Source organism: Ambystoma mexicanum, chromosome 9 (assembly GCF_040938575.1).
Source record: "Ambystoma mexicanum isolate Mex_15411 chromosome 9, UKY_AmexF1_1, whole genome shotgun sequence".
Taxonomy (NCBI): domain Eukaryota; kingdom Metazoa; phylum Chordata; class Amphibia; order Caudata; family Ambystomatidae; genus Ambystoma; species Ambystoma mexicanum.
In genome coordinates, this window is record NC_090931.1 from 488,109,032 (window position 1) to 488,129,461 (window position 20,430).

The 20,430-nt window shown below is 46.8% G+C and overlaps 1 protein-coding gene across 13 annotated transcripts in view; it reads right to left on the minus strand.

Annotated features, from left to right (window-relative positions):
- The window catches only part of PITPNM3 (PITPNM family member 3), a 6,156,742-nt gene that overhangs the window by 2,077,209 nt on the left and 4,059,103 nt on the right, over positions 1-20,430 (minus strand). For all 13 annotated transcript variants that reach the window (XM_069615040.1, XM_069615036.1, XM_069615037.1 and 10 more), the window contains one exon: positions 10,359-10,529. In XM_069615040.1, the coding sequence (XP_069471141.1) occupies positions 10,359-10,529 (171 nt within the window). The remainder of the gene's footprint in view (positions 1-10,358; positions 10,530-20,430) is intronic.

Here is a 20,430-nt window from a genome sequence, read left to right on the forward strand (position 1 = left end):
GCATAATTGCAACTGTTTTCTCCTTTCCCGCTCCTTTTGTGTTAGAGGACCTTTCAGGCCCCCTATTTGCATGGGTTCCCCGGAGTCTACTCCTTTGGAAGGAGTCGGCGGTTTGGAAAATACTCGAGCATCAAACTTGGAACGATCGGCCTTCCTGTTCTGCAGTCTGTGATCTATTTGAACGACTAAGTCTATATAGTCCGAACAATCTTGTGGGGGATTCACTACTTGGGCTAACACATCTTTGAGCTCTCCACGTAGACCTCTATAAAACAGCGTAATCCTTTTGTCCTCAGGCCATTGAGTTTCCACTATCAGTCTGTTGAAAGACGCAATATAAGCCAAAAGGTCTTGATTACCTTGTCGCAACGAAAGAAGCTCATTGTCCAAGGCCTGCCCCTGTGAATGTCTTGCGAACAGTTTTTCCATACTGAGCTGAAAAGCTTAAAAATCATGGAGAACCGGATCATCTTGATTTACTAGAGGGATCGACCAGTCTGCCGCATTGCCACTAAGGTACGAAAGCACGAAAGCTACTTTAGCTTGATCAGTTGGAAAGGCTGCTGGCCGGCATAAGAAATGCAACCGGCACTGATTGATAAATACTGCAAACCTCTTTGGGTCACCAGAAAATCGTTCGGGCGGAGCCAGAGGTACATTCCCAGGTAGGTTGATCTGCACTGGATTCATAGAGGATGTAGAAGGAAGATTTCCCCCAGATGTGGGTAACGGGGTCTGTCCGGCTTGTGACTGTAGCAATTGTCTAGCGAGATCATCTGTTCACTCCTTGGAAATAATCAGTTCCCTTCTTAGAGCGTTCGTTTCCTGACGGGCTGCATGCACTTCTGCCCTTAGTTCCCCAAGTAACTGGGCTAGCTGGTCGGTATCCGAGGTTTCCATAGCGCCTGGACGGGAGTTTTGCGGTAGGCTTTGTGTTCTGTAACGCTCACCTGATTCCCGTAGAGGCGCCGGTCTTGACTGGGCGTATACCGTATCTTCAAAGGTGATGTGTAACACATGGCTGGCTCTTTAGGCTGGACCTCTGTGCACTGTACGTCTGACTCGAAGGGTAAGATGTCTGCAGATAGAAAATATGGGATTAATGAACTGGGTTATTGAATGTCTCTCTCTTCTTCCCTTTTCTTCTCCTGTAGAACCCCAAAGGTTAAAGCTCTCACCTTAGGTAAGTGAACGCCGTGCTCTCCATCTGCCTCGGGGCAGGGTGCTGTAACCAGTTTCTTCACTGGATAAGGGGAGCAGGCCTCTTGACTTCAGAGGACTGCTGTCCGTCGTTTACTGCACGAACGGTAAGTTTTGAGTAATTCTAATGTCTTTAAAAGTCTTTAGTAATGATGTCTATTGTTTTGCAGGGTTCCGGCGATGGCGGATGACGGGCTGAAGTGAGTTGAAGATGGAGCCCTTGTGATGAATAGAAGCGCCTGGAAGCACGTAAGTAAGCGCTTGTTGCCTGCTTCACGATGTGCTCTAACTGTCTTTTTATTTTGCAGGTACAAGTTCGGAGCGGCTGCAGGGTGCCGGAATACCCACTGGGTTAGATGTGGAAAGGAGTAATGGCACGTGAGTATTAAAGTTCCCCAATGTCTTTAAACGCACCTTGTTTTGTCTTTCAGATGCGGGATGCAGCGCCGAAGGCCTCCGGAGCGTGCAAAGAGTTGGTAAGCTTTTGTCTTTCAGATGCCGGAATGCAGTGCGAAGACCTCCGGAGCGCACGAAGAGTAGGTAAGCCTTTGTCTTTCAGATGCCGGAATGCAGCGCGAGGCGTTGGTGACAGCCGATGGACCAGGTAAGTGAAGCGCTGTCACTGAAGACCGTAATGCTAACCTGTTCTTTCTTGTCTTTATAGGTGTTGCTGAAGACTGGATTCAGGATGGTAAGCCTTTTTCCTTAGGCCCAGGATCAGATGCAGAAGACACGATGAGCGTTCTGCTGCAGAGGATGCAGAATAATGCAAAGCAAGATTCATCCATCGGGTGTGGTTTAAATAGCCTCCTGTAGTGCTTAGGTGTCTCCTGCCACAGCCACGCCTAGGTAAGAAAAGAGTTCCTGCTTTCCAGAGAGTTCCAGTGTTCTGAACCTAGGGAGTGGCTCCTGCCCCACCCAACAGGAAAAGTAGTTCCAAACAGAAGAGGATCAGAGGCTCAACTGGCAGGCAAGTAAGCAGCATGGTCTGCTGCAGGTAAGTCCACCCAAGCATTATGAGCCCGGCGCTTCCAGCGCTGGGACTGGGCATATTTATGAGCCTGGTGCCCCTGGCGCCAGGACTGGGTCCAAAAGGTCCCAATTGGGACTGGTGGGCACTCGGAACCTGGGTTATGGATCTGCTTCCAAGGGAGTTGGGAAAACCCTGACCTTTTGGAAGCAGAGATCATGACACAAATATGCGGCAATAAGAATGACAGGGGGCCAATACAGTTGAGCGGACAGTGAGGCATCAAGCAGTATTGGGGCAGGACAGGCACCTCGTACGGGCAGAGACTAGGAGATTGGGGCATACCTCGAGCATGGTTGGAAGCATTTTGGCTCTGCTGCAGGCAGAGGCTCCAGTGTTTATCATGAAGTGTCGTAGCCCCCGGAATGAAAATTGAGGTTGGGAGGAGGAGGCGTGCTGATGTGTTGCACACTGAGGTGGCTGGGAGCTGGTGTCTATGTGTTACGCTAGCAAGCGACCATGAATGGTGTAGGTGCCATGGATAGGGCAGACAGAAGGGGTACTCACAGAGTTAGTCAGTAGTATATGTTTCAGAGTCTCCGGCTGATGGCACTATCGGCTACGGACAGGCACAGACAGGCCCTTAATCAGCGGCCCTTTGTCGGGCAGCCGGCTTCCGCCTGACGGTGGCAGCTATTGGTGTTTGTTTCCATGCTCAGCCTATCAGGAAACAGCACATGCGAGATGGAGGAAGCTACAATTTTGAATTTCATTGGATTTGCACAGCTGCCATATTGGAGTCACCTGATGGCTCGGCGGCAAATGCTGTGTTGGATGCAAAGAACAAAGCTAAAGTACACCGATGTAAGGTGCTGTAGGCTGCTGGATAAATGTGGATGAATCTTCTGGCATTTGATAAAAATAAAATGGAATGCAGTGATTCTTTCTATGTTCACAGCAATGCACAAGGGTACCTGCTTGGGTTGCAGGTATGCAGGGGGCTTCAAATAAGTTGTCGAGGTAGCTGTGCTGGAGAGGAGGGGGCTCCTGCCCTCCCTGGTGGGTGCTGAAGCTGGTTCTGCGGCTGGGGCACAGACAGGACCTTAATCAGCGGCCCTTTGTCGCGCAGCCGGCTTCTGCCTGAGGGTGACGGCTATTAGTGTTTTAGTCGCTAAAACACAAGGCAAACTGGCCAAAAAGAATGAAAGCTTAAGCAAAACAAACACAGTAATACTGCTTTCAATCCGGTGTCATAAATGACACCGGATTGAAAGCAGTATTACTGCGTTTCTTAGTTTTTCAGCTTTCATTCTTTTTGACCAGTTTGCCAAAGCTCAAGTCAAGGCTACACGCGGGTGGAAACATTGAAGGTCCGCTTTGAATTCATGAATTAAATCCAACCTCAAGGATTGAACCACAGCCATCAGGTTTGCATGCTGGACACCTCACCAATGCACTATATAACCTCATGAAAAATAACAACGAAGGAGAAATGTCCAATTTCGGTACTGCAAGTTCCTGGGAAAACCTTTGTATTGGTTCTTGGAGTTTAAAACATGCACACATTTTAACGTTTTCAAAAACCCAATTTGAAGAAAATATCCTCTCTTATTTGTGTGTGTGTGTTGGTTTTATGGCAGGCATATGCCATTGTCCAATGCAATTTGGGTGGTTATGAATAAAGATTACCCCTGCTAACTGCACAGGGAGTATTAATTCTATTGAAGACTAGGAGGCGAGCATTATGCTTCATCTTCATTTATTTCTACTCTTCAGCAGTTCAACAAACTCATATAACAACTTTGAAACGTGCACCACAAACATTTCCTTATTTCCAAACTACAACATCCATGAGTCTCTGTAGCCCATATCCTTTCCACCAGTCACAATCCACTTCCTGTGCTTGGACTCCTCCTCTGCTTTTACTCGCTCTGACAGCTTATCAACTTAATAACTAGTCCTTGTCAACGATGTGAAGACTCTCTGGAAATTTAGAACTCAACTGCCGGTGAACCTCCGATCTCTTGAGGTCTTTTGCTATGCCTGCATTCAGCTATTCTTCTGATCTTCCCCTATAAAAACAAACATAATAGGAGATTTTAGGGTGGTGCCTAAGTAGTGTATGTGCTAACATAATGAAATACTTATTCTAGACAGTACAATACTCGGAAGGGAATTTAATGCTCGCCTCCTAGTCTTTAATAGAATTAATACTCCCTGCGCAGTTAGCAGGGGTAATCTTTATTCTATGACAAGACTGGAAGCGAGCATTATGCTTGTTCAAAGCTTCCCCATCACCATTCCAGCTAGACTCTCTGCTGGCTTAAAATAAAACTCTTTAAATGTGCGCTTACTTGACCAGTCTGCTGCTAGCATTATCTCACTTAATGGAACCCCAGCTCAGACTGCTGTTGAGGCCATCGCTCCTCTCACTGAATGAGCTCCATACATGCCCACATTCACACCTGCTGCTTGCATAACCTCTTTGACCCATCTTGCAATAGTAGCTGACGTAACTGCATGATAGGGCTTCCTGTGCGCTATTAGAAGCTGAGTGGTACTTACTGCCCTATACTCCGCCGTCCTAATCTCATATTCCTTAATGCATCGAGCTACGCACCATTTTGTATTGCTCGGAAAATATGGGTAATGGACTGAAGTAGTCTCTGTCTTGGTTCTCCTGACTATAGAGAAAGTCACTCCTTCTGGTCCGTAGGACCGTCTGTTAATCTCTAGGGCTCTAACGTCTGAAACTCATTTACATGAAATCAGACATAATAACATAGCTAGTTTACACGATAATGGCCTAAGAGAAAGGTATTTATCTGTCGGCCAATCCGATAATAATCGTAATACTGTCGCCACGTCCCATGTTGTATTGAATCTGGGTTCTGGCGGAACTCTGAATCTTGCCCCTCTGATGAGCCTCACTACTGCGGGATGTTCTCCTGCCGGGACTCCTTCTATTGGCATGTGCCCTGCTGATATAGCTGACCTGTATACTCCTATTGTACGGAAAGCTCTTCCGTTCTGCAATAAGTTCGCTAGGAAATTCAGAATTTCCACTACAGGTGCTGAAATGGGATGAACACTTCTGTTCTTGCACCAGCTTGTCCATTTTGCCCAAGCTGCGTCGTAGCTCCTCCTAGTGGATGGAGCCCAGGATTCAGCGATGAGCTGAGCAGCCTGCGCCGAAATTCCCGGCAGGGCTCAAAGTCTTCTGATATCCTGCACACGACTAGCGGGAGTGTCCCTCTCACTCTCAGAGGATGACACGACCCAGCTGGGTCCGTGAGCAGTCGCTCTCCTTCGGGAAGGACTCTGGGTATGTCCGTTACTAGCTCCATTAGCGTTGGAAACCACACTTGTGACTTCCACAAAGGTGCTACTAATACCAGCTCCGCTTTCTCCCTCCGACACTTCGCTAGAACTCTGCTCAACATCGCGAAGGGGGGAAAAACGTAATGCGGGCCTCCTGCCCACTTTTGCAGGAAAGCATCTGTTCCTTGCGCTCCCGGATCCAGCCTCGAGCTGTAGTAGAGGCTTGTCTGTGCCTTGAGACGAGAGGCGAAGAGGTCCATATGTAATGGTCCCCATCTCGTGTTCAGCATCTGGAACACTGCTGGATCCAGTCTCCAATCCCTGGAGTCTGTCAGGTATTGAGAGTTCCAATCTGCTACCACGTTCAGTGAGCCTGGCAGGTATTCTGCTGTCACTGATGTCTCTGATCGTAGGCAGAAGTGCCAGAAATCTTTTGCCAGTTCTGCTAGCATCTTGGATCTCGTGCCGCCTAAGTGGTTGATGTACCTCACTGCTGATATCTTGTCCATCTTCAGCAGTACACAAGATTTCACTCTTCCTCTTGTGAAAGCCTTGATCACGAACGATCCTGCTAGGAGCTCCAGACAGTTTATGTGAAGATGGAGCTCCTCTTCGCTCCACTTGCCACCGGTCTGCAGAGTCCCACATATGGCTCCCCAGCCCTTCCGGCTGGCGTCTGATTCTATTATCAGATCCGGCTTGTCTCCGAATATGGCTCGCCTATTCCAAGCGTCCATATTCTTTAACTACCACTCTAGTTCTGTGATGGAGTCTTGATCTAAGGGTACTTGCTGGTGGTACTTCAGACCTTGTTGTAGATGTTTTATCTTCAACCTCTGCAGTGCTCGGTAGTGCAGGGGACCTGAGAATATGGCTTGAATAGATGCTGCTAATAGCCCTACAATTCTTGCCAATGTCCTGAGAGATATCTGTTGCTTTTCTAAGCATAGTCTGATCTCTCTCTTTATGTCCTTTATCTTCCGAGCTGGAAGCTCCAGAGTCGCTTTCTTGGTGTCCAGCACAAACCCCAGGAAGTCTAACCTCTGCGCTGGTATGGTATCTGACTTCTCTGTGTTCACTAGAAATCCTAGTGCGACCAGAAGATCTTGTACCCATCTCGTTTGGTAAACTAATACTTCTTGATCTTCTGCTAGGAGTAAGAGGTCGTCCAGATAGATAATCAGTCTGACACCTTTCTCCCTGATCGCTGCTGCTACTGGCTTCATCAATTTTGTGAATGCCCAGGGTGCCGAGGCAAGTCCGAATGGCATTGTCTTGAATTGCCAAAACTGTCCTTGCTAGCGAAAAGCTAGGAATGGTCTGTACTCCTTGAGAACAGGCACTGTGAGATAAGCGTTCTTCAGGTCTAAACGTGTCAGCCAGTCTCCTTCTCTTAGGGAGTCCCTGAGCTGATGGATGCCCTCCATCTTGAAGTGACGATCTATGATCCAGCCGTTCAGCTCTTTGAGATTTATAAGTGGACGCACTTTCTCTTTCCTGTGCACCAGGAACATATTGCTCACAAACCTGGGGGTCGTCTCGCATCTCTCTATCGCCAGCTTGCGGGCTAACTGTGCTATCTCGCTGTCTAGACATCCTTTTTCCGCTTGCGCTAGTCTCTGACTCTGGGGTCTGCTCCGCTGAACTGGGGTCTCTATGAAATCTAGCTGTAGACCTCTGACAGTCTGCAATATCCAGGAATCGCTTGAAAGCTCGCACCAATTCTCTAAAAACATGCGCGTCCTCCCGCCTACTGGAGGATACTGAACCGCTCTCACCTGGCGTAAATCCTTGACCCCGTCCTGATCCTCTGGACCTGCGGCCTCTCGGGAATCTCCCTCTGGACGGGAAGAATGTATCCTGGCTCTTGTTCTCCCAGTATTGCGCTCTGGAGTTCTGGGGTCCTCTCCCTCCTTGACTGCGACCGGCTGCACGACCCCTGGAGATGCCGGTCCCTCCAAAAACTCTACTTGGGAATATTTTGCGGATTGATGCTTGCGCCTTTTCCAGAGAAGCATATGTTCCGACGAACCGGCCCATTTCCTTCCCAAAGGTCTCCCCAAACAGGAGGCCCTGGGCTCCTTCTCCCGCTTCATACGATGATAGATCGATGAGCTTCAAATCTATCTTGAGCAGTAGCCCGTTCCTTCTTTCTGAAGCAATGGCACAATTTGCATTCCCAAGAAGACATACTGCTCTCTGAGCCCATCCTGCGAGAGCTTCCGGGTCAACTTCTTCTCCTGTGTCCTTTGCCCTTTCTGCGAGGTCCATGATTTTCGCGAGAGGGCCTGCCAAATCTAGTACTTTTTCCTGGAAGCTCTTCCAGGACCTGTCAATACCCTTGCAGGGATCTTTACTTGTTTTTGACACAAAGGTCAGCATCTTCGGATCGAGTTCGGGGGCTTCCGCTACTTTTCCTGGGAGATCTGGTCGCGGGCACTCTGCTCGCAGACGTTGTCTCACTTCCTTGTCTAATGGCTTGCGCAGTATAGCTGCCATATACTGTGTTACTTGGGGGGATGGCTGCCACTCGGTGGACCTCGGATTCCGGATGCTATCCGGGTCAAACATATCATCTTGAGCATCAGTGAGGTGTTTCTCCTTCCGTGCTCTCTTGCCCCCACTGGGTTTCACCCAGTCTTCCTCCTCGGCCTCCTCGTCTTCCTGCGAGGCCTGATCGTCCACCTGATCATCTTCCGAGCCTGGGTCTTCTCCTGTATTTTCCTCCCCAGGAGAGGGGGTCATGAGGTCTGGCACTGCCTGACGTTGCAGATACGCCTCCTTCAGCTTTGCAAATGTATCAGGCACCTCTGGGGCCTTTTCTGTTACCCCTTCCAAAGAGCCCCGGGAGTCGTCAGAGGCTTTCCTCTTGAGGGCTATCTTACTCCCCTTGTGTTCCTCCTTCAAGGGATCTGTGGGCGTGTGATTCCAGTCTTTGGTGCTATTACTAGGCTGTGAAGTGGATTGTGACTGGTGGAAAGGATATGGACTACAGAGACTCATGGATGTTGTAATTTGGAAATAAGGAAAAGTTTGTGGTGCACTTTTCAAAGTTGTTATATGAGTTTGTTGAACTGCTGAAGAGTAGAAATAAATGAAGATGAAGCATAATGCTCGCCTCCCGTCTTGTCATAGAATAGCCAATTTAATGACATTTATTGCATTCCACTGTAACGTGCAAACTGCAAACGTGTTTCTAATGACAGCTACAACCGAGTTTACCTTTTTGGCGTGTTTGGTCAGAGCCATTTGCAAAGGGGCAGAGTCTTGTGTGGCTGTGGGCCGGGCATACATCTCAGGGTTTTGATTTTCAAATGTAGGCAGGTATGGCGAGCAGGTGGGCATGCTAAAATTTTTTTAAAAAAAATTTAAAACGTACCATTACTCCGTTCTGCGATTAGGCGTTGGGACAGGAGTCCATCTTCAGTGTCTGTCGCAGGACGCAGTAAAGGTACATTTTTCATGTTTTTAAAAAAAATGTTAGCATCGCCTTTAGCACCCACGTCTAGTTACTTGCGGGTGTTAAAGCCTGTATGGCAGTGGTGTGAGGCTGCAAAGACATCACAGGGTGAGGGGCGTAGAGTCGTGGGGGAGCTCGGAACGTGGGCATATACCAAAGGATTTCGCCCACGTTCCAAACTCCCTCATTGGCTAGCGCCCCCACCCAGGGTGATATGGGAGAAGTGACCCTGCCACACAGAGTCCTCGTAGAAGAAGAAAGGATAGCTGTTTCTTCCTTTAGCTTTGTGCCTACCCAGCATACCTGCCTAACCTCTGGAATTTTTTCGGAGACTCTGGAATTGTAGACATTTCTCCGGGTACCGAAAAATAGACCCTGCAATCTCAGGAATTTTGTCGGCTTTCCGGGTCCCGTCATATTCTTCACCTGATTGGCTGCCGCCGGTAGCCAATCGGGTGGAGAATATGACGGACCCGGAGACGGCGCGAAAAGTTCGTGCCCACTTTGCCTAAATGCGACGGCTGTAATAATGCTGCTTACAATCCATGTCATTGGATTGAAAGCAGCATTATTTCGGCAGCGCCACCGCCTTCATTTTGCTTACTATAGTAATGAAAATCATTCATTCAATCATATAGTAGGCAAAATTAATGCGGTGCCACAGCCGAAATAATGCTGCTTTCAATCCAATGACATGGATTGAAAGCAGCATTATTTCGGCTGCGGCGCCGCCTTCATTTTGCTCACCATAGCATTGAATGAATGAATGATTTTCAGTGCTATAGTAAGCAAAATAAAGGCGGAAAAAATGTTTCTAATGACAGCTACAACAACCGAGTTTACCTTTTTGACAGGTGGCCGGGGTGTGTGGGTGGAGCCATGTGCAAATGGGCGGAGTCTCGTGTGGCTGTGGTCAGGGCATAAATCTCAGGAATTTTGATTTTCAAATGTAGGCAGGTATGCTACCCGGGCCTTTACCTTGTCCCCACCCTTTCTCCCTGCCATTCCATTCCAGTAGCTACTCGGAAATTCATGAAGGATCAGGAGAGATATATGTGGTGGAGGGTACCCCCCTTTGTCACGTTCGCCCTTTCACCAGCTCCTAGTGGCTGATTGGCAGTGAGGAGGTTAGTGCAAGAGAAAGTACAGATGGCTTGCTTAATCTCTGCCTGCTTTTTTCGACCCATTGCTGCCACTGTAACCTCTGATCCAGGGGTCCAATGTCAAACCAGCGTACCAAAGTGGGAAGCAAGGGGAGCCACGTAGCACTCATTTGACCCCAACTGAAATCCATGCTAACATGAAGCATACCAGATTAAATAGCATATAATGTAATGTGCAATTGTTATTCTGTATTTTGCGTCTACATATTCAAAAGAAAGAGCTAGTACCAAAGGGCAAACCTACCTAAAAGAGACGACTTTCCATCTCCCAGCGGGTATCTCTGATATCGTGGAACAATAAATGGAGGCAGCATGTGAAAGCATTTCTCCAACAATGGCTCAAGCCTGGAGGCGGATGGATCTGCTGAGTGAAATAAACTGTACACTTGGCCACAGGAAGGGCGGGTACGGCACACTGTAAAGAGAAACAACATGTCACTCAGACAAGCAAGGAAGACCTAACATATAAGCTACAGCACTAAACAGCCATATGTCCTTCTCAGATTGTGTTGCTTCATTGGATAGTGATATTCCTCACCCACCAACGTGACACATCACGCGAATAAATTGCGAGAATTCATCCATAATGTCATTTTACTATATATAATCAAAGACTAACATGCAATTGGAACTCACCAACGTCTTAGACAAGGTGGGAAGTGCATTAAACACTGCACTTTCTATTAGGCATCATAGAAACATTGTAGTCAGACACTTTTTGAGTAGAGATAGAAGTGTAACAAAAAAGAAGTTCAGTTCTGCCTCTGGTAGGTTCGTCGAGCAACACAAGTGTTAAGGGAATGACGCTAAAGTGGGTAGAGAAGGAGAAGTCGGCGAAAGGGGGAAATAACGTGGTCCACCTGCATTGCTTTTCTTGTAGATCTCTTTGTTAAAATAGATTTTAAAAAAGCTCTACGAGGTTTATTTAATGCACATTTTAGTCATTCCAGAAACGGTGCAGAAGGGGTGGCCATATTGACTTTTCATCACTTGTCAATCCTCTTATACAATCGTATAATTTTGTATAATATTTGCAAACTCTCAATTCATAAAAGTTCAAGTAAAATGAAAATATAGGTGAATTGAGCTCTAACCTTTCCGAATAAACAAAATTCGGATTGCTGACTTTTTTTTTATTTAACTCAATAACTTTGTCAACTCTGCCCTCTTTCCTTTCTACGGGTGCTGGGAGATGCAGTTGAAGATGCTAATAAGGAACCCATTGTGATTCACGCGCAGATGTGGTAACGTGACCAAAAAATGTGCATACTTCTGAGTCAGCAAAAATTGATGAAAAGTTGCACAAATAAACACAAAAAGGATAAACGGTTCCAGTAAATAATGCCTTTTTGTCCAACAAGGTGTAGATGTATAATGTGAATAATATGAGCTGTCTCACTTATTCAGCATTCTTCACAAATGTGCAACTTAAAGCTGGGCAAGATCCCCCTTGTATTCACCTCACACAAACACATAAGGCCTCATTATAAATTTGCCGGTCCGGGAACTACAGTACCGGTAAGCTTGCCGGTACCGTAGTTCTCGGACCGGCAAACTATGAGTTGTGCTCGCGGGTGCCTTTCGGACCTGGCGGGCAGAGCGGCACCCGCGGGTACAGCATGTCGGATTCATAACGGTGCTGGTGCATCCGGCTTCCCCATTCCTTACGGGGCTCAAATGGGAATGGGGAAGAATTTTTCCTGGTGCCCGGGAATGGCCATAATGACCCGGTAATTGCCCATTTCTGGGCGGCAGAAAAAATGTAATACTGGCAGCAGCCGTGCCTGTATTACAGGCATGGCTACCGCCAGTCTCGTAGTGAGGTGTTAGGCAGAATCATATGCAGTACCCTTTGGGAACACCACACACAATTAAGACTACAAGTAACAGTACAAATTCACCTTTGGTACAAGCCTGTATTACACAGTAAAGTGGTAGCGATGGCTGAGCAGCCAGAGTTATCTCAAGAGTAAAGTGAGCAGTATGAGAAGTTACACAAAGGACAGTAATTACTATGGTTCAAACAAACACTGACTCAAGATTTCTGAGTAAAAGAATATACATTTATTTACACATCATTTGTAAAACAGTTCACTAAAGTAAAGCAGCAGAAAATCACAATCTTAATATACTACACCACACCCAATGAATTCTGGACAAGTTAAGCTAAAAAATGAAGTGTGAGTAAAATGGCACTCCAGCAATTTAAAAGGGAGGGAAAGACAAGGTTATACAAAATTAAGCAGCACCAACAAGTAAGTAGGCAGGGCAATCTAGAAAAGGCTTGCTACTATAAGGATTCAAATCAATATACCTGGGCCAATGTTAATGGTTCAGAGTATTTGCAGAGGATCACACAGTTCAGAGTAGTTCGCGGTTAAGGCTTTGCCAAGAGTTCGAAACTAAGTTGGTCGGAAGAAAAGTTACTTAAAAGAGTAGAGAAGGACAAGCCCTCGGATTGGCGAAAGATTTAAAACACTTTCACTGCGGTAGGACGGAACGAACAACCGGGTATGCACAGTATCTTAGAAGAAGAAGAATGCTGTTGCTGAGGCAGAAGTTCCTGGCAGATCCTGCAGGCTCACGGTTCCTGAAGCGACTGTCGGACTGACATGAAGAAGGAAGACTGGAGGGTCCAGCACTGCCCAGGGAAGAAATGCAACAAATAAATGGTGCGCTCCTTAAAACCCAAACAGGGTCTGTTCCTCCTGGCTATCCTGTTCACTGCAGCTGTGTACAGCAAATTTGACCAGGGAAGGGAAGCCTTGCTTGGTGTTTGGCGAACTGGTTGGTCCCACCAGCTCAAGGGAAGAAGATTCCTTGCAGATCTTCTCTGTCGTCGAAGTTTGGAGATTCAGACCTGCAGCAGGGCTTCACCGGGAGGTTCAGTTGTGGTAGTGGTCCTCTTCCTTCAGCTTCTCTTCGGTTCTCTCAATCCAGTGGCGACTCTGCCTTCCAGTCCCAGAGACCTGCTTTTTATGCAGTTTTTCCCCCATTCACACAGCCTGGCTGTCAATCACACAGCAGGGTGGCTGTCCTGGCGGGACAGTCACCTAGCCAATCAAACAGGGGTGCAACTTGGGTCTCCAAGGAGACACTGTGCAGGGGGCCTAAAACCCCTCCCTCACATTCAGCCCACCCAGACTCTCAGGCACCTAAGGAGGGTTTCTGAGCAGAAGCCCGCCAAAGGACGGCGAACAAAGGAACCAAACGTGGTTTGGCACGCAGAGTAAAACACGAGAAAGACCTTTACAAAATAAAATGGCGAATAAACCGAGCCAGAACCAAATAAAAGTAAATGGGGTCCAGCGGGTTTAAGTTTGAGGCTACTAATTTAGCCTAAAACAGTACCAAGGCTATGTTCATAGACCGCGGTAGGAAAAATATGGTAGATACCACGGACACCAGCCAAATCTTAAAGAAAGGGGAACAAAATAATGTTCCATGTGAAACAGACAAAAAGGATAACTATTAACCCTTTCCAGTACTTTATGTAAAATAGGTTGTACTGGGTCTACCTTATTTTGTGGCATTTGCGCGCTCCGTGTGAGCCCCGAGCAGGTTTGCAGAGCCGGTGCCACCGAGGATTCAACAGATTCAACGGACACGGGAGGCTAGCCCCGCCTCTGCTCTTCCTATTGCTGCCCAGCACGAAGGGTTGGGCAATTGCGAGTGACTCACACCACGACTCAGTGGAAGTGTAGAGCCTTCGAGACGATGTACTGTATGTGACTGTGCCGAAACCTATTGACACACGAAAGTGGGCCTCCTCCCTAAAAAGAAAACGAAAAAAAAAATGATTGAAACAACAAACCTACTCATTAGAGCCTTGGATTCAGCCGATTCCTTTCTGGAGATTATTTCCTGGTGATTAATATCATTACGGGAAAGTGGTGATTACTCAGGCAGGAGACTGTGGGAGTGGATCCTTTGATCTTGCCTGAGTACCTATCTTATCTATAGTGGTGCATCTTTGAAGTAAAACTTGGCTAATACGAGCAGGAGACTGTGGGACTCAGTTCCTTTGATCCTGCCGGGGCGCTCATTTAGACCACTACCTGTGAGTGCTCAACTTTCGCCCTGGAATTGGCCGGGGGTGCTCTGCCGCCGAGCCCCCCACTGCGCTTACAGTGAGCGACCTAGCTGGTGTGATTAAATACACCTTTTGAAAGCCCGTTAATAACTTATCCGGACACATCTTACTATTATTCACATTGTATCTGATGGCTGCTGCCACCGGACCGGCGACCAGATCTAAAAACAAGTCTGGGACTACTTCCGAACCGGCGTGCCTGGGCTCCAGTCACGTAGACTAAATTACATCACCACAAGCACCACTAGGAGTTATAGTTACATCTGACTCCTATTCACAGGGCAAAAAAAAGGAGAATAAACAACTACCCCCGGCTGGTAGTGACTTGGACTTACAAGACACAGATCCTCCAGCGACAGGGTTGCTCCAAAAGCATGCTCACAAGATTCAGACAGAAATATGTGAGTTCCCTCTCTCACAAAAGGAAAAAGCAATCGCGGCAAAAAAACATTGGGAACACTGTGGGATGTATTTACCCATGCATCCGAGCCATACCTCAAAACTGTGCAGTACTGACATGGAAAACATCATGATGGCCACAGCTTCCCAGAAAATGCACAGGGAAATGCATGAAGAATAGGCTGCCACTCATTTTTGCCGATGTTATGGGCACAGAAGGACACTGCCTAAAACCACCACTGGACTACCCACACAGTAGTCTGAAACCATTGGGAGTGGCAATGCTGATTGCCAAAAGCAAACCCATAACTGTTGGGAATTCATTTTCTTAAATCCCAAAAATGGGTGCAGTACCAGTACTCACCACTATCCAAAAGCCGGCGTTTTAAAACCACCAGATTTTGTAGAAAACTGAATAAATGAACCCAAAACATGCCAAAGAAAGACTTACTGAGAGGTGGATCCAATGTAAAGTTATATTCTGAAGTGACTTGAAGGTTTATAACAAGACTGGCTGACCTGTGGATTTCAGCAGTTTAAGTAAATTTGGACTGAAAGACATTAAAAATCTCAAGGTTTAAGAGAAATGAGTGACCTACTTTGAGTGTCACATAGGTTGCAATTGCTTAAATGTCATAGTTTTGAACTTAGAATCAGCATTCTAGCTGCATATGTAAAAAAATTGTCTTGACTTAAACTGGGAAACAAAAAGTGACATTTTATCTGAAACCTGGCTTAATGACACTTCCCTGATTGAATTAATGACACTTCCCTGATTGAATTACCTGGGCTCTGCAGGAAATTGAACAAAGCCCTGTCCTGACTCAGGCAAATGTTTTATTGGCGGGAGTCGTAAATGGAGCTTCCTCTTGGCAGAAGCTGGGAGGAGCAGGGTCTCTGAGCTTGCCAGAAACTGGAAAGACTGGTTTCTGTACCATGTGACATGAAAAGACACACCTCTATAGCCAGAATATGGTTTTAGAAAAAGATGAATAACTCATAGAGCGGACATGTGAAAATTGTATAAATGACACCATAATTCTTGTGATTTTTCTGCCCACATTTTAAGAGGTTTTTAGAACCGGTGGCATGTTCAGGGGAGTTTTAGCGGAAAAGAGGATATTACTCAAAATGTGTGCATGTGAAAAATCTGACACTTCATCAACTAATGTCCATACTCCTTGCGCACATGTGTGTAAATTTGGGGTAATGTCGGGAAATGCAAAATCAGTTAAAAAGTGAAATATGTGCCATTTCTGAATGCAAGCCCCCAGGAAGAGCAAAGTTTGGACAGGGTATATCTCCTGTGATATGTGATGTGTGCATGTAATTTTAAACCAATGTTTACCTGTGCAAATATGTCTTTGTTATCAAATCTAGATTTGTGTGCAAGTTGACAGGAGGAGTGGACTCTCTGCAGGCTGTAAAATGACATCACTCTGACACAACTTAGCTCCCCCAATCAAGTGAGAAATGGAAGTTTGACCAATTAGAAGCTGAGAGAGAGGTAGGGTCAGTGATGCTCACACACACCCATTTTCAAAACACATAAAAGCAGAGAGACAGGACAGATAGGGACCTTCAAATCCATTTGCTGCGGGACGCTCTGCCGGGAAAATCCATACTTTACCTCCATCAATCTCCAGAGAAAGCTGTGCAGAAAGATCCAGACTTTAAATCCCTCAATCTTCAGAATCCAGGGAGAGAGCAGACCCAGATTACTGTGAAGTGCAGAGACCAGAGTCCTGTCTAAAACCTGACCAGATCCATGGCGAGGTCCATTTCACTCAAGAATATAGTGTGAGTACCTAGAAAACTGTGCAGAACCAATCTCTTAGTTAAAATAATATAATTCAATGCTATTTTAATCTAAGTAGAACTGCCTCCTAACTGTCACCTGTCATTTGTAAAGCTGTCACCTGTGATTTGCTAGTTGCAAGCTGCACTTGTCTTTGTGAACTTTAAAATTTCAATCTGAAAAACGACCTTTATTCAATCGCTCATATCTCCGCGACCGTTTGTGCTAGAGACTTGCAGTAACTTTCCTCAGAAAGCTTAGAATCGTGGCTTTCCTACGAACCTAGAACCGCATTCCAAATTTGCTGCTGCTTGCCTTCCATTTGCCAGAAATTCGTTTAACCTGCTAATTATCCCTGCATCACTGCTAGAGTGAGCCTGACTAATATTAACTTGATTTCACTCACCCTGAACCTTCTAGAGGGAATTAAAAGCATTTTAGCATATTTTTCCCTTTATTGCCAACACATTTAAAAGCATTTGCCTGTGTTTTCAATTTCTGTAGTCTAAGTTGCTGGGTGAACTGAATCACATTTGATTGCATTTCTGAGAACTGTGTGCTTCCCTCCATTTCCTTGCATTGCATAAAAGGGGGGGGTGAATTGTTCAAGAAAGTGATTACATTGTCTTTTGCTGAAATCCTATCAAGTTATTTTCTGTACTGCATTTCATTCCACATTGCATCCATTGGAAACCATAAAAGTATTGTTGCTATCTTATCCATTTCATGTCAACTCCTTAGTGATTATCAAGAAGTGTGCTAGTGCCAGATTCTCCGTTGTTAATCTTTATCATATCAGATTAAGAGTGATATTCAATTATTAATTTATTATAAAGTGTGATATATATATCTATTGTTTAAATTATCAAATAAACCTTTTAACTTGCAAAACAGAACTACTTCTTGGCTCAGTGGGGTCAGGAGGATTCCAAGAGAGGGGTGTTATATAGGGGTAGTCATCCAGAACGCATGAACTGGACATAAAGTTATATCAATAAGGGTTTTCATTTAGTATTATAGACTAGGCGTTGGCTTAGCTGTAGTGTTGAATTGAATCCTCTTACAAATTGGGGGCTCGTGCCGGACGTTTGGGTTAGATCTACCATTTGTGCAGATTAATACAGCGTGCCAGCTGACCAGATACACATATCCGGTCAGATCACCACGCTGTGTTACGCTGTAAAGCACTCCTCAAAGGAACGCTCTAAGAAAAAGGTCTGTTTTGCAAAAATAAAATACTATTTTCTGTAAGTCAGGACAGAGACCAATCTCTAGAATGACGACCTTAGTAGACATGAAAATAGCCAGAGAGCACCTCTTACATAAACTATTTGTGAGAGGTGAATGGACTGAACAGGGCCAGGATGCCTGGTTGCAGGCCATCACGCGACAGGTCACTGAAACAGGGTCAGACCTATGGAGAGATCAGGGTCCATTACATGTGGCCCTGAGTGAACTATATATGGCTCCTAAAGCCAAAGATGAACACAATAAGATTGCCAGGGTAGCGGCATATTTATATTTACATATGGGAGCCATGCAGGACAAATGTGCTGAAGGCCAAGATCTGGCGAGTAGGCAACTGCTGGCATTACAGAAGGCCCAATCTGAGCTGGACTCTTCTGAGCAGAGGCTGCTCAGGAGCCAGGAGTCAGAAAATGATAGTAGGCAATATATCATTAAAATAAAAGAGGATATGGGCATCCTACAACAGGAAAAGACAGACCAGGATACCAGATTTCTGGCCCTGCAGAAGGAGCACCAAGGCAGTTTGGACTCCTTACTGCAGAACCAGAAAAAGTTGGAGCAACAGATCAATTTCAACAGGGCATGCGCGGAGCAGGTAGTCACCCTGCAAAGCCAGCTAGATAGAGAGAAAGAGGAGAGCAATAAACTGATTCTGAAAGACCTGGATACCCAGGCAGAGTTTGATGAGGAGCGCCAAAAAGCTGGTGCCTTTCAACGACAGAGGGACGACCTGGCAGCACAGATGCAGGATCTCAGTCAGGAAAGAGACACTTTAGGCCAGGAAGTCTGCCACTTAAAAAAGGAAATTGAAGAAAATCACCTGGCCCTCCAGGGGCTGGGTGACCTCCAAAAAGAAAACCAGAACTTGGTAGAGCACACCAGAAGGGTGGAAGATGCTCTGGCAAGAAAGGAGCAGGCCAGTAGGGATGGGACTCAGGAGGTAAATCTCCTGCAGCAAAGATTGGCCCAGTGCTCCAGGACCAATCAGGAAACGCAGAGAGAGAATGAGGCTCTCTGCCAGCACAATGATAGGCTCCAACAACAGGTAGCGATGCAGGAGAGACTGATAGAGTCTAGTAAGGCCTTAACTGAGGAACTGAAGGCGCAGGCTCTTGCATTGCAACAGGGAGCAGGGGCGGATAGAGATGAGGTTCGCTCGGAAAGAGAAACTCCTGAGCATAACCCCAGGAGCCCTAGTACCAGAGGCCTTTATTTCTCGCAGTCCCTGGACTCTGCCACCCCCATGTCCCCTGGCGCACATGAGCACAGGGCCACAGGGATGGCAGATTACTATCCAGCTAAAAGTATGGGGCTCATAGGCCAGTATCACTCAGGAATGGAGGGGTGGGCATCCGGGTATGGGCACCCAAGTAAAGTACAGTTCAGTGGGGAACCCCAGGAGAGTAGGCCCCTTAAGGGCATCCTGAAAACCTCTGCCCAGTTAGGTCAGTGGGGGGGTACCCAGCAAATCCTGGCAGCAAGGAGGGATCTGAGGACTCCTCTGAGCACCACAGGAAACAGGAGACCAGGTCCCCACATTCTGCCATCCATTCCCAGGCTCGCAGAATCCGGGAAAACCTGGAAGAACAGACAGGAACCTCTGGGAGCAGTGCCTCTGAGTCAGAGGATGAATGGACAAGGGTTACCCGAACCAAAAAGGCCAATAAGGCAAAAAGGGCCTTGCTTAAGGACCCCTTAAAGCAGATTAAGGCGATCAGGAGCGTCATCACGCCTTACCATAAGAACGCTAAGTATTCTGTTTGGGAGCACTTAGAGTTGTTTGAGCAAATGATGGAGACTTTCCATTTGAAGGACAGCCAAAGCTGTATTCAATATGTAAAGTGGACCTTCTCCCGGGAATACTCCAGTTTCTTTGCGGGGCTCGAGGACCAAAATCATTTAAGATGGTCCACCTATAAGGCGGCCATCTTGAAACATTTTTCCATTCATAGAAATCCTCAAGAGGCTCGCAAGGTAGCCTACAATTTGCAATGTGGGGAGGATCAGGCCCCACAAGAATTTGTGCAAGAACTGAAACGTGCTTTTGCGCAGACCACCAGAAGGGTGCGCACAGACAGTAGAGAATTCATCAATACATTTTTTCATGCCTTGCCCAAATACATAATGACCCAGCTCGTGAGGGATTTTCACGAGAAAAGATCTTTAGACTGGGTCATTGAACAGGCTACCCGGATCTATGAGGTGCAGAAACCGGTAGATAGCAAAAGTAATGCCCAGAAAAACCCCAAAGCCAACAGCACCCCTGCTGCTGCCAAGGTGGCAGAGGTAAAGGTCACCCCCGTTTTGGATTTGGAGATGGGGGGGCCTAAAAACCTACCTGCACCTAATAATGCTAGGCCCAGAAGGTCCTCGGGCCAGTCACAGACAGGGAGCCAGGGAGGCAGCCCCACAAATGGGGTCCCTCGCTCTCCTGATTATGTAAGCCCCCGTTACAAGGGAAACAGACCCATCCTGGGTTATGTGTGGACTCCTCCAGCCCAAGGGGGGAGATCCAGCCAAGAACCTAACCCAGGGAACTTCCCTCCAAACTTTCCACAGGAGGGCAGAAATTTACCAAACCCTGGGCAGAACTTTTTCCCCAGGTATCCGCCCAATTTTCAGCCCCAAAATCATCCATCCTTCTTTCCCCAATTCCCTGAGCCCAGACAACCTAATCCGGGAGAGGGGAGGCCAAGGGTGGAGGGGTACCCAAATCTTCCCAACCAGGGGTACTACCAAAGAAGGGATAGCTACCCTTCCCGGGATCAGCCCAGGGGA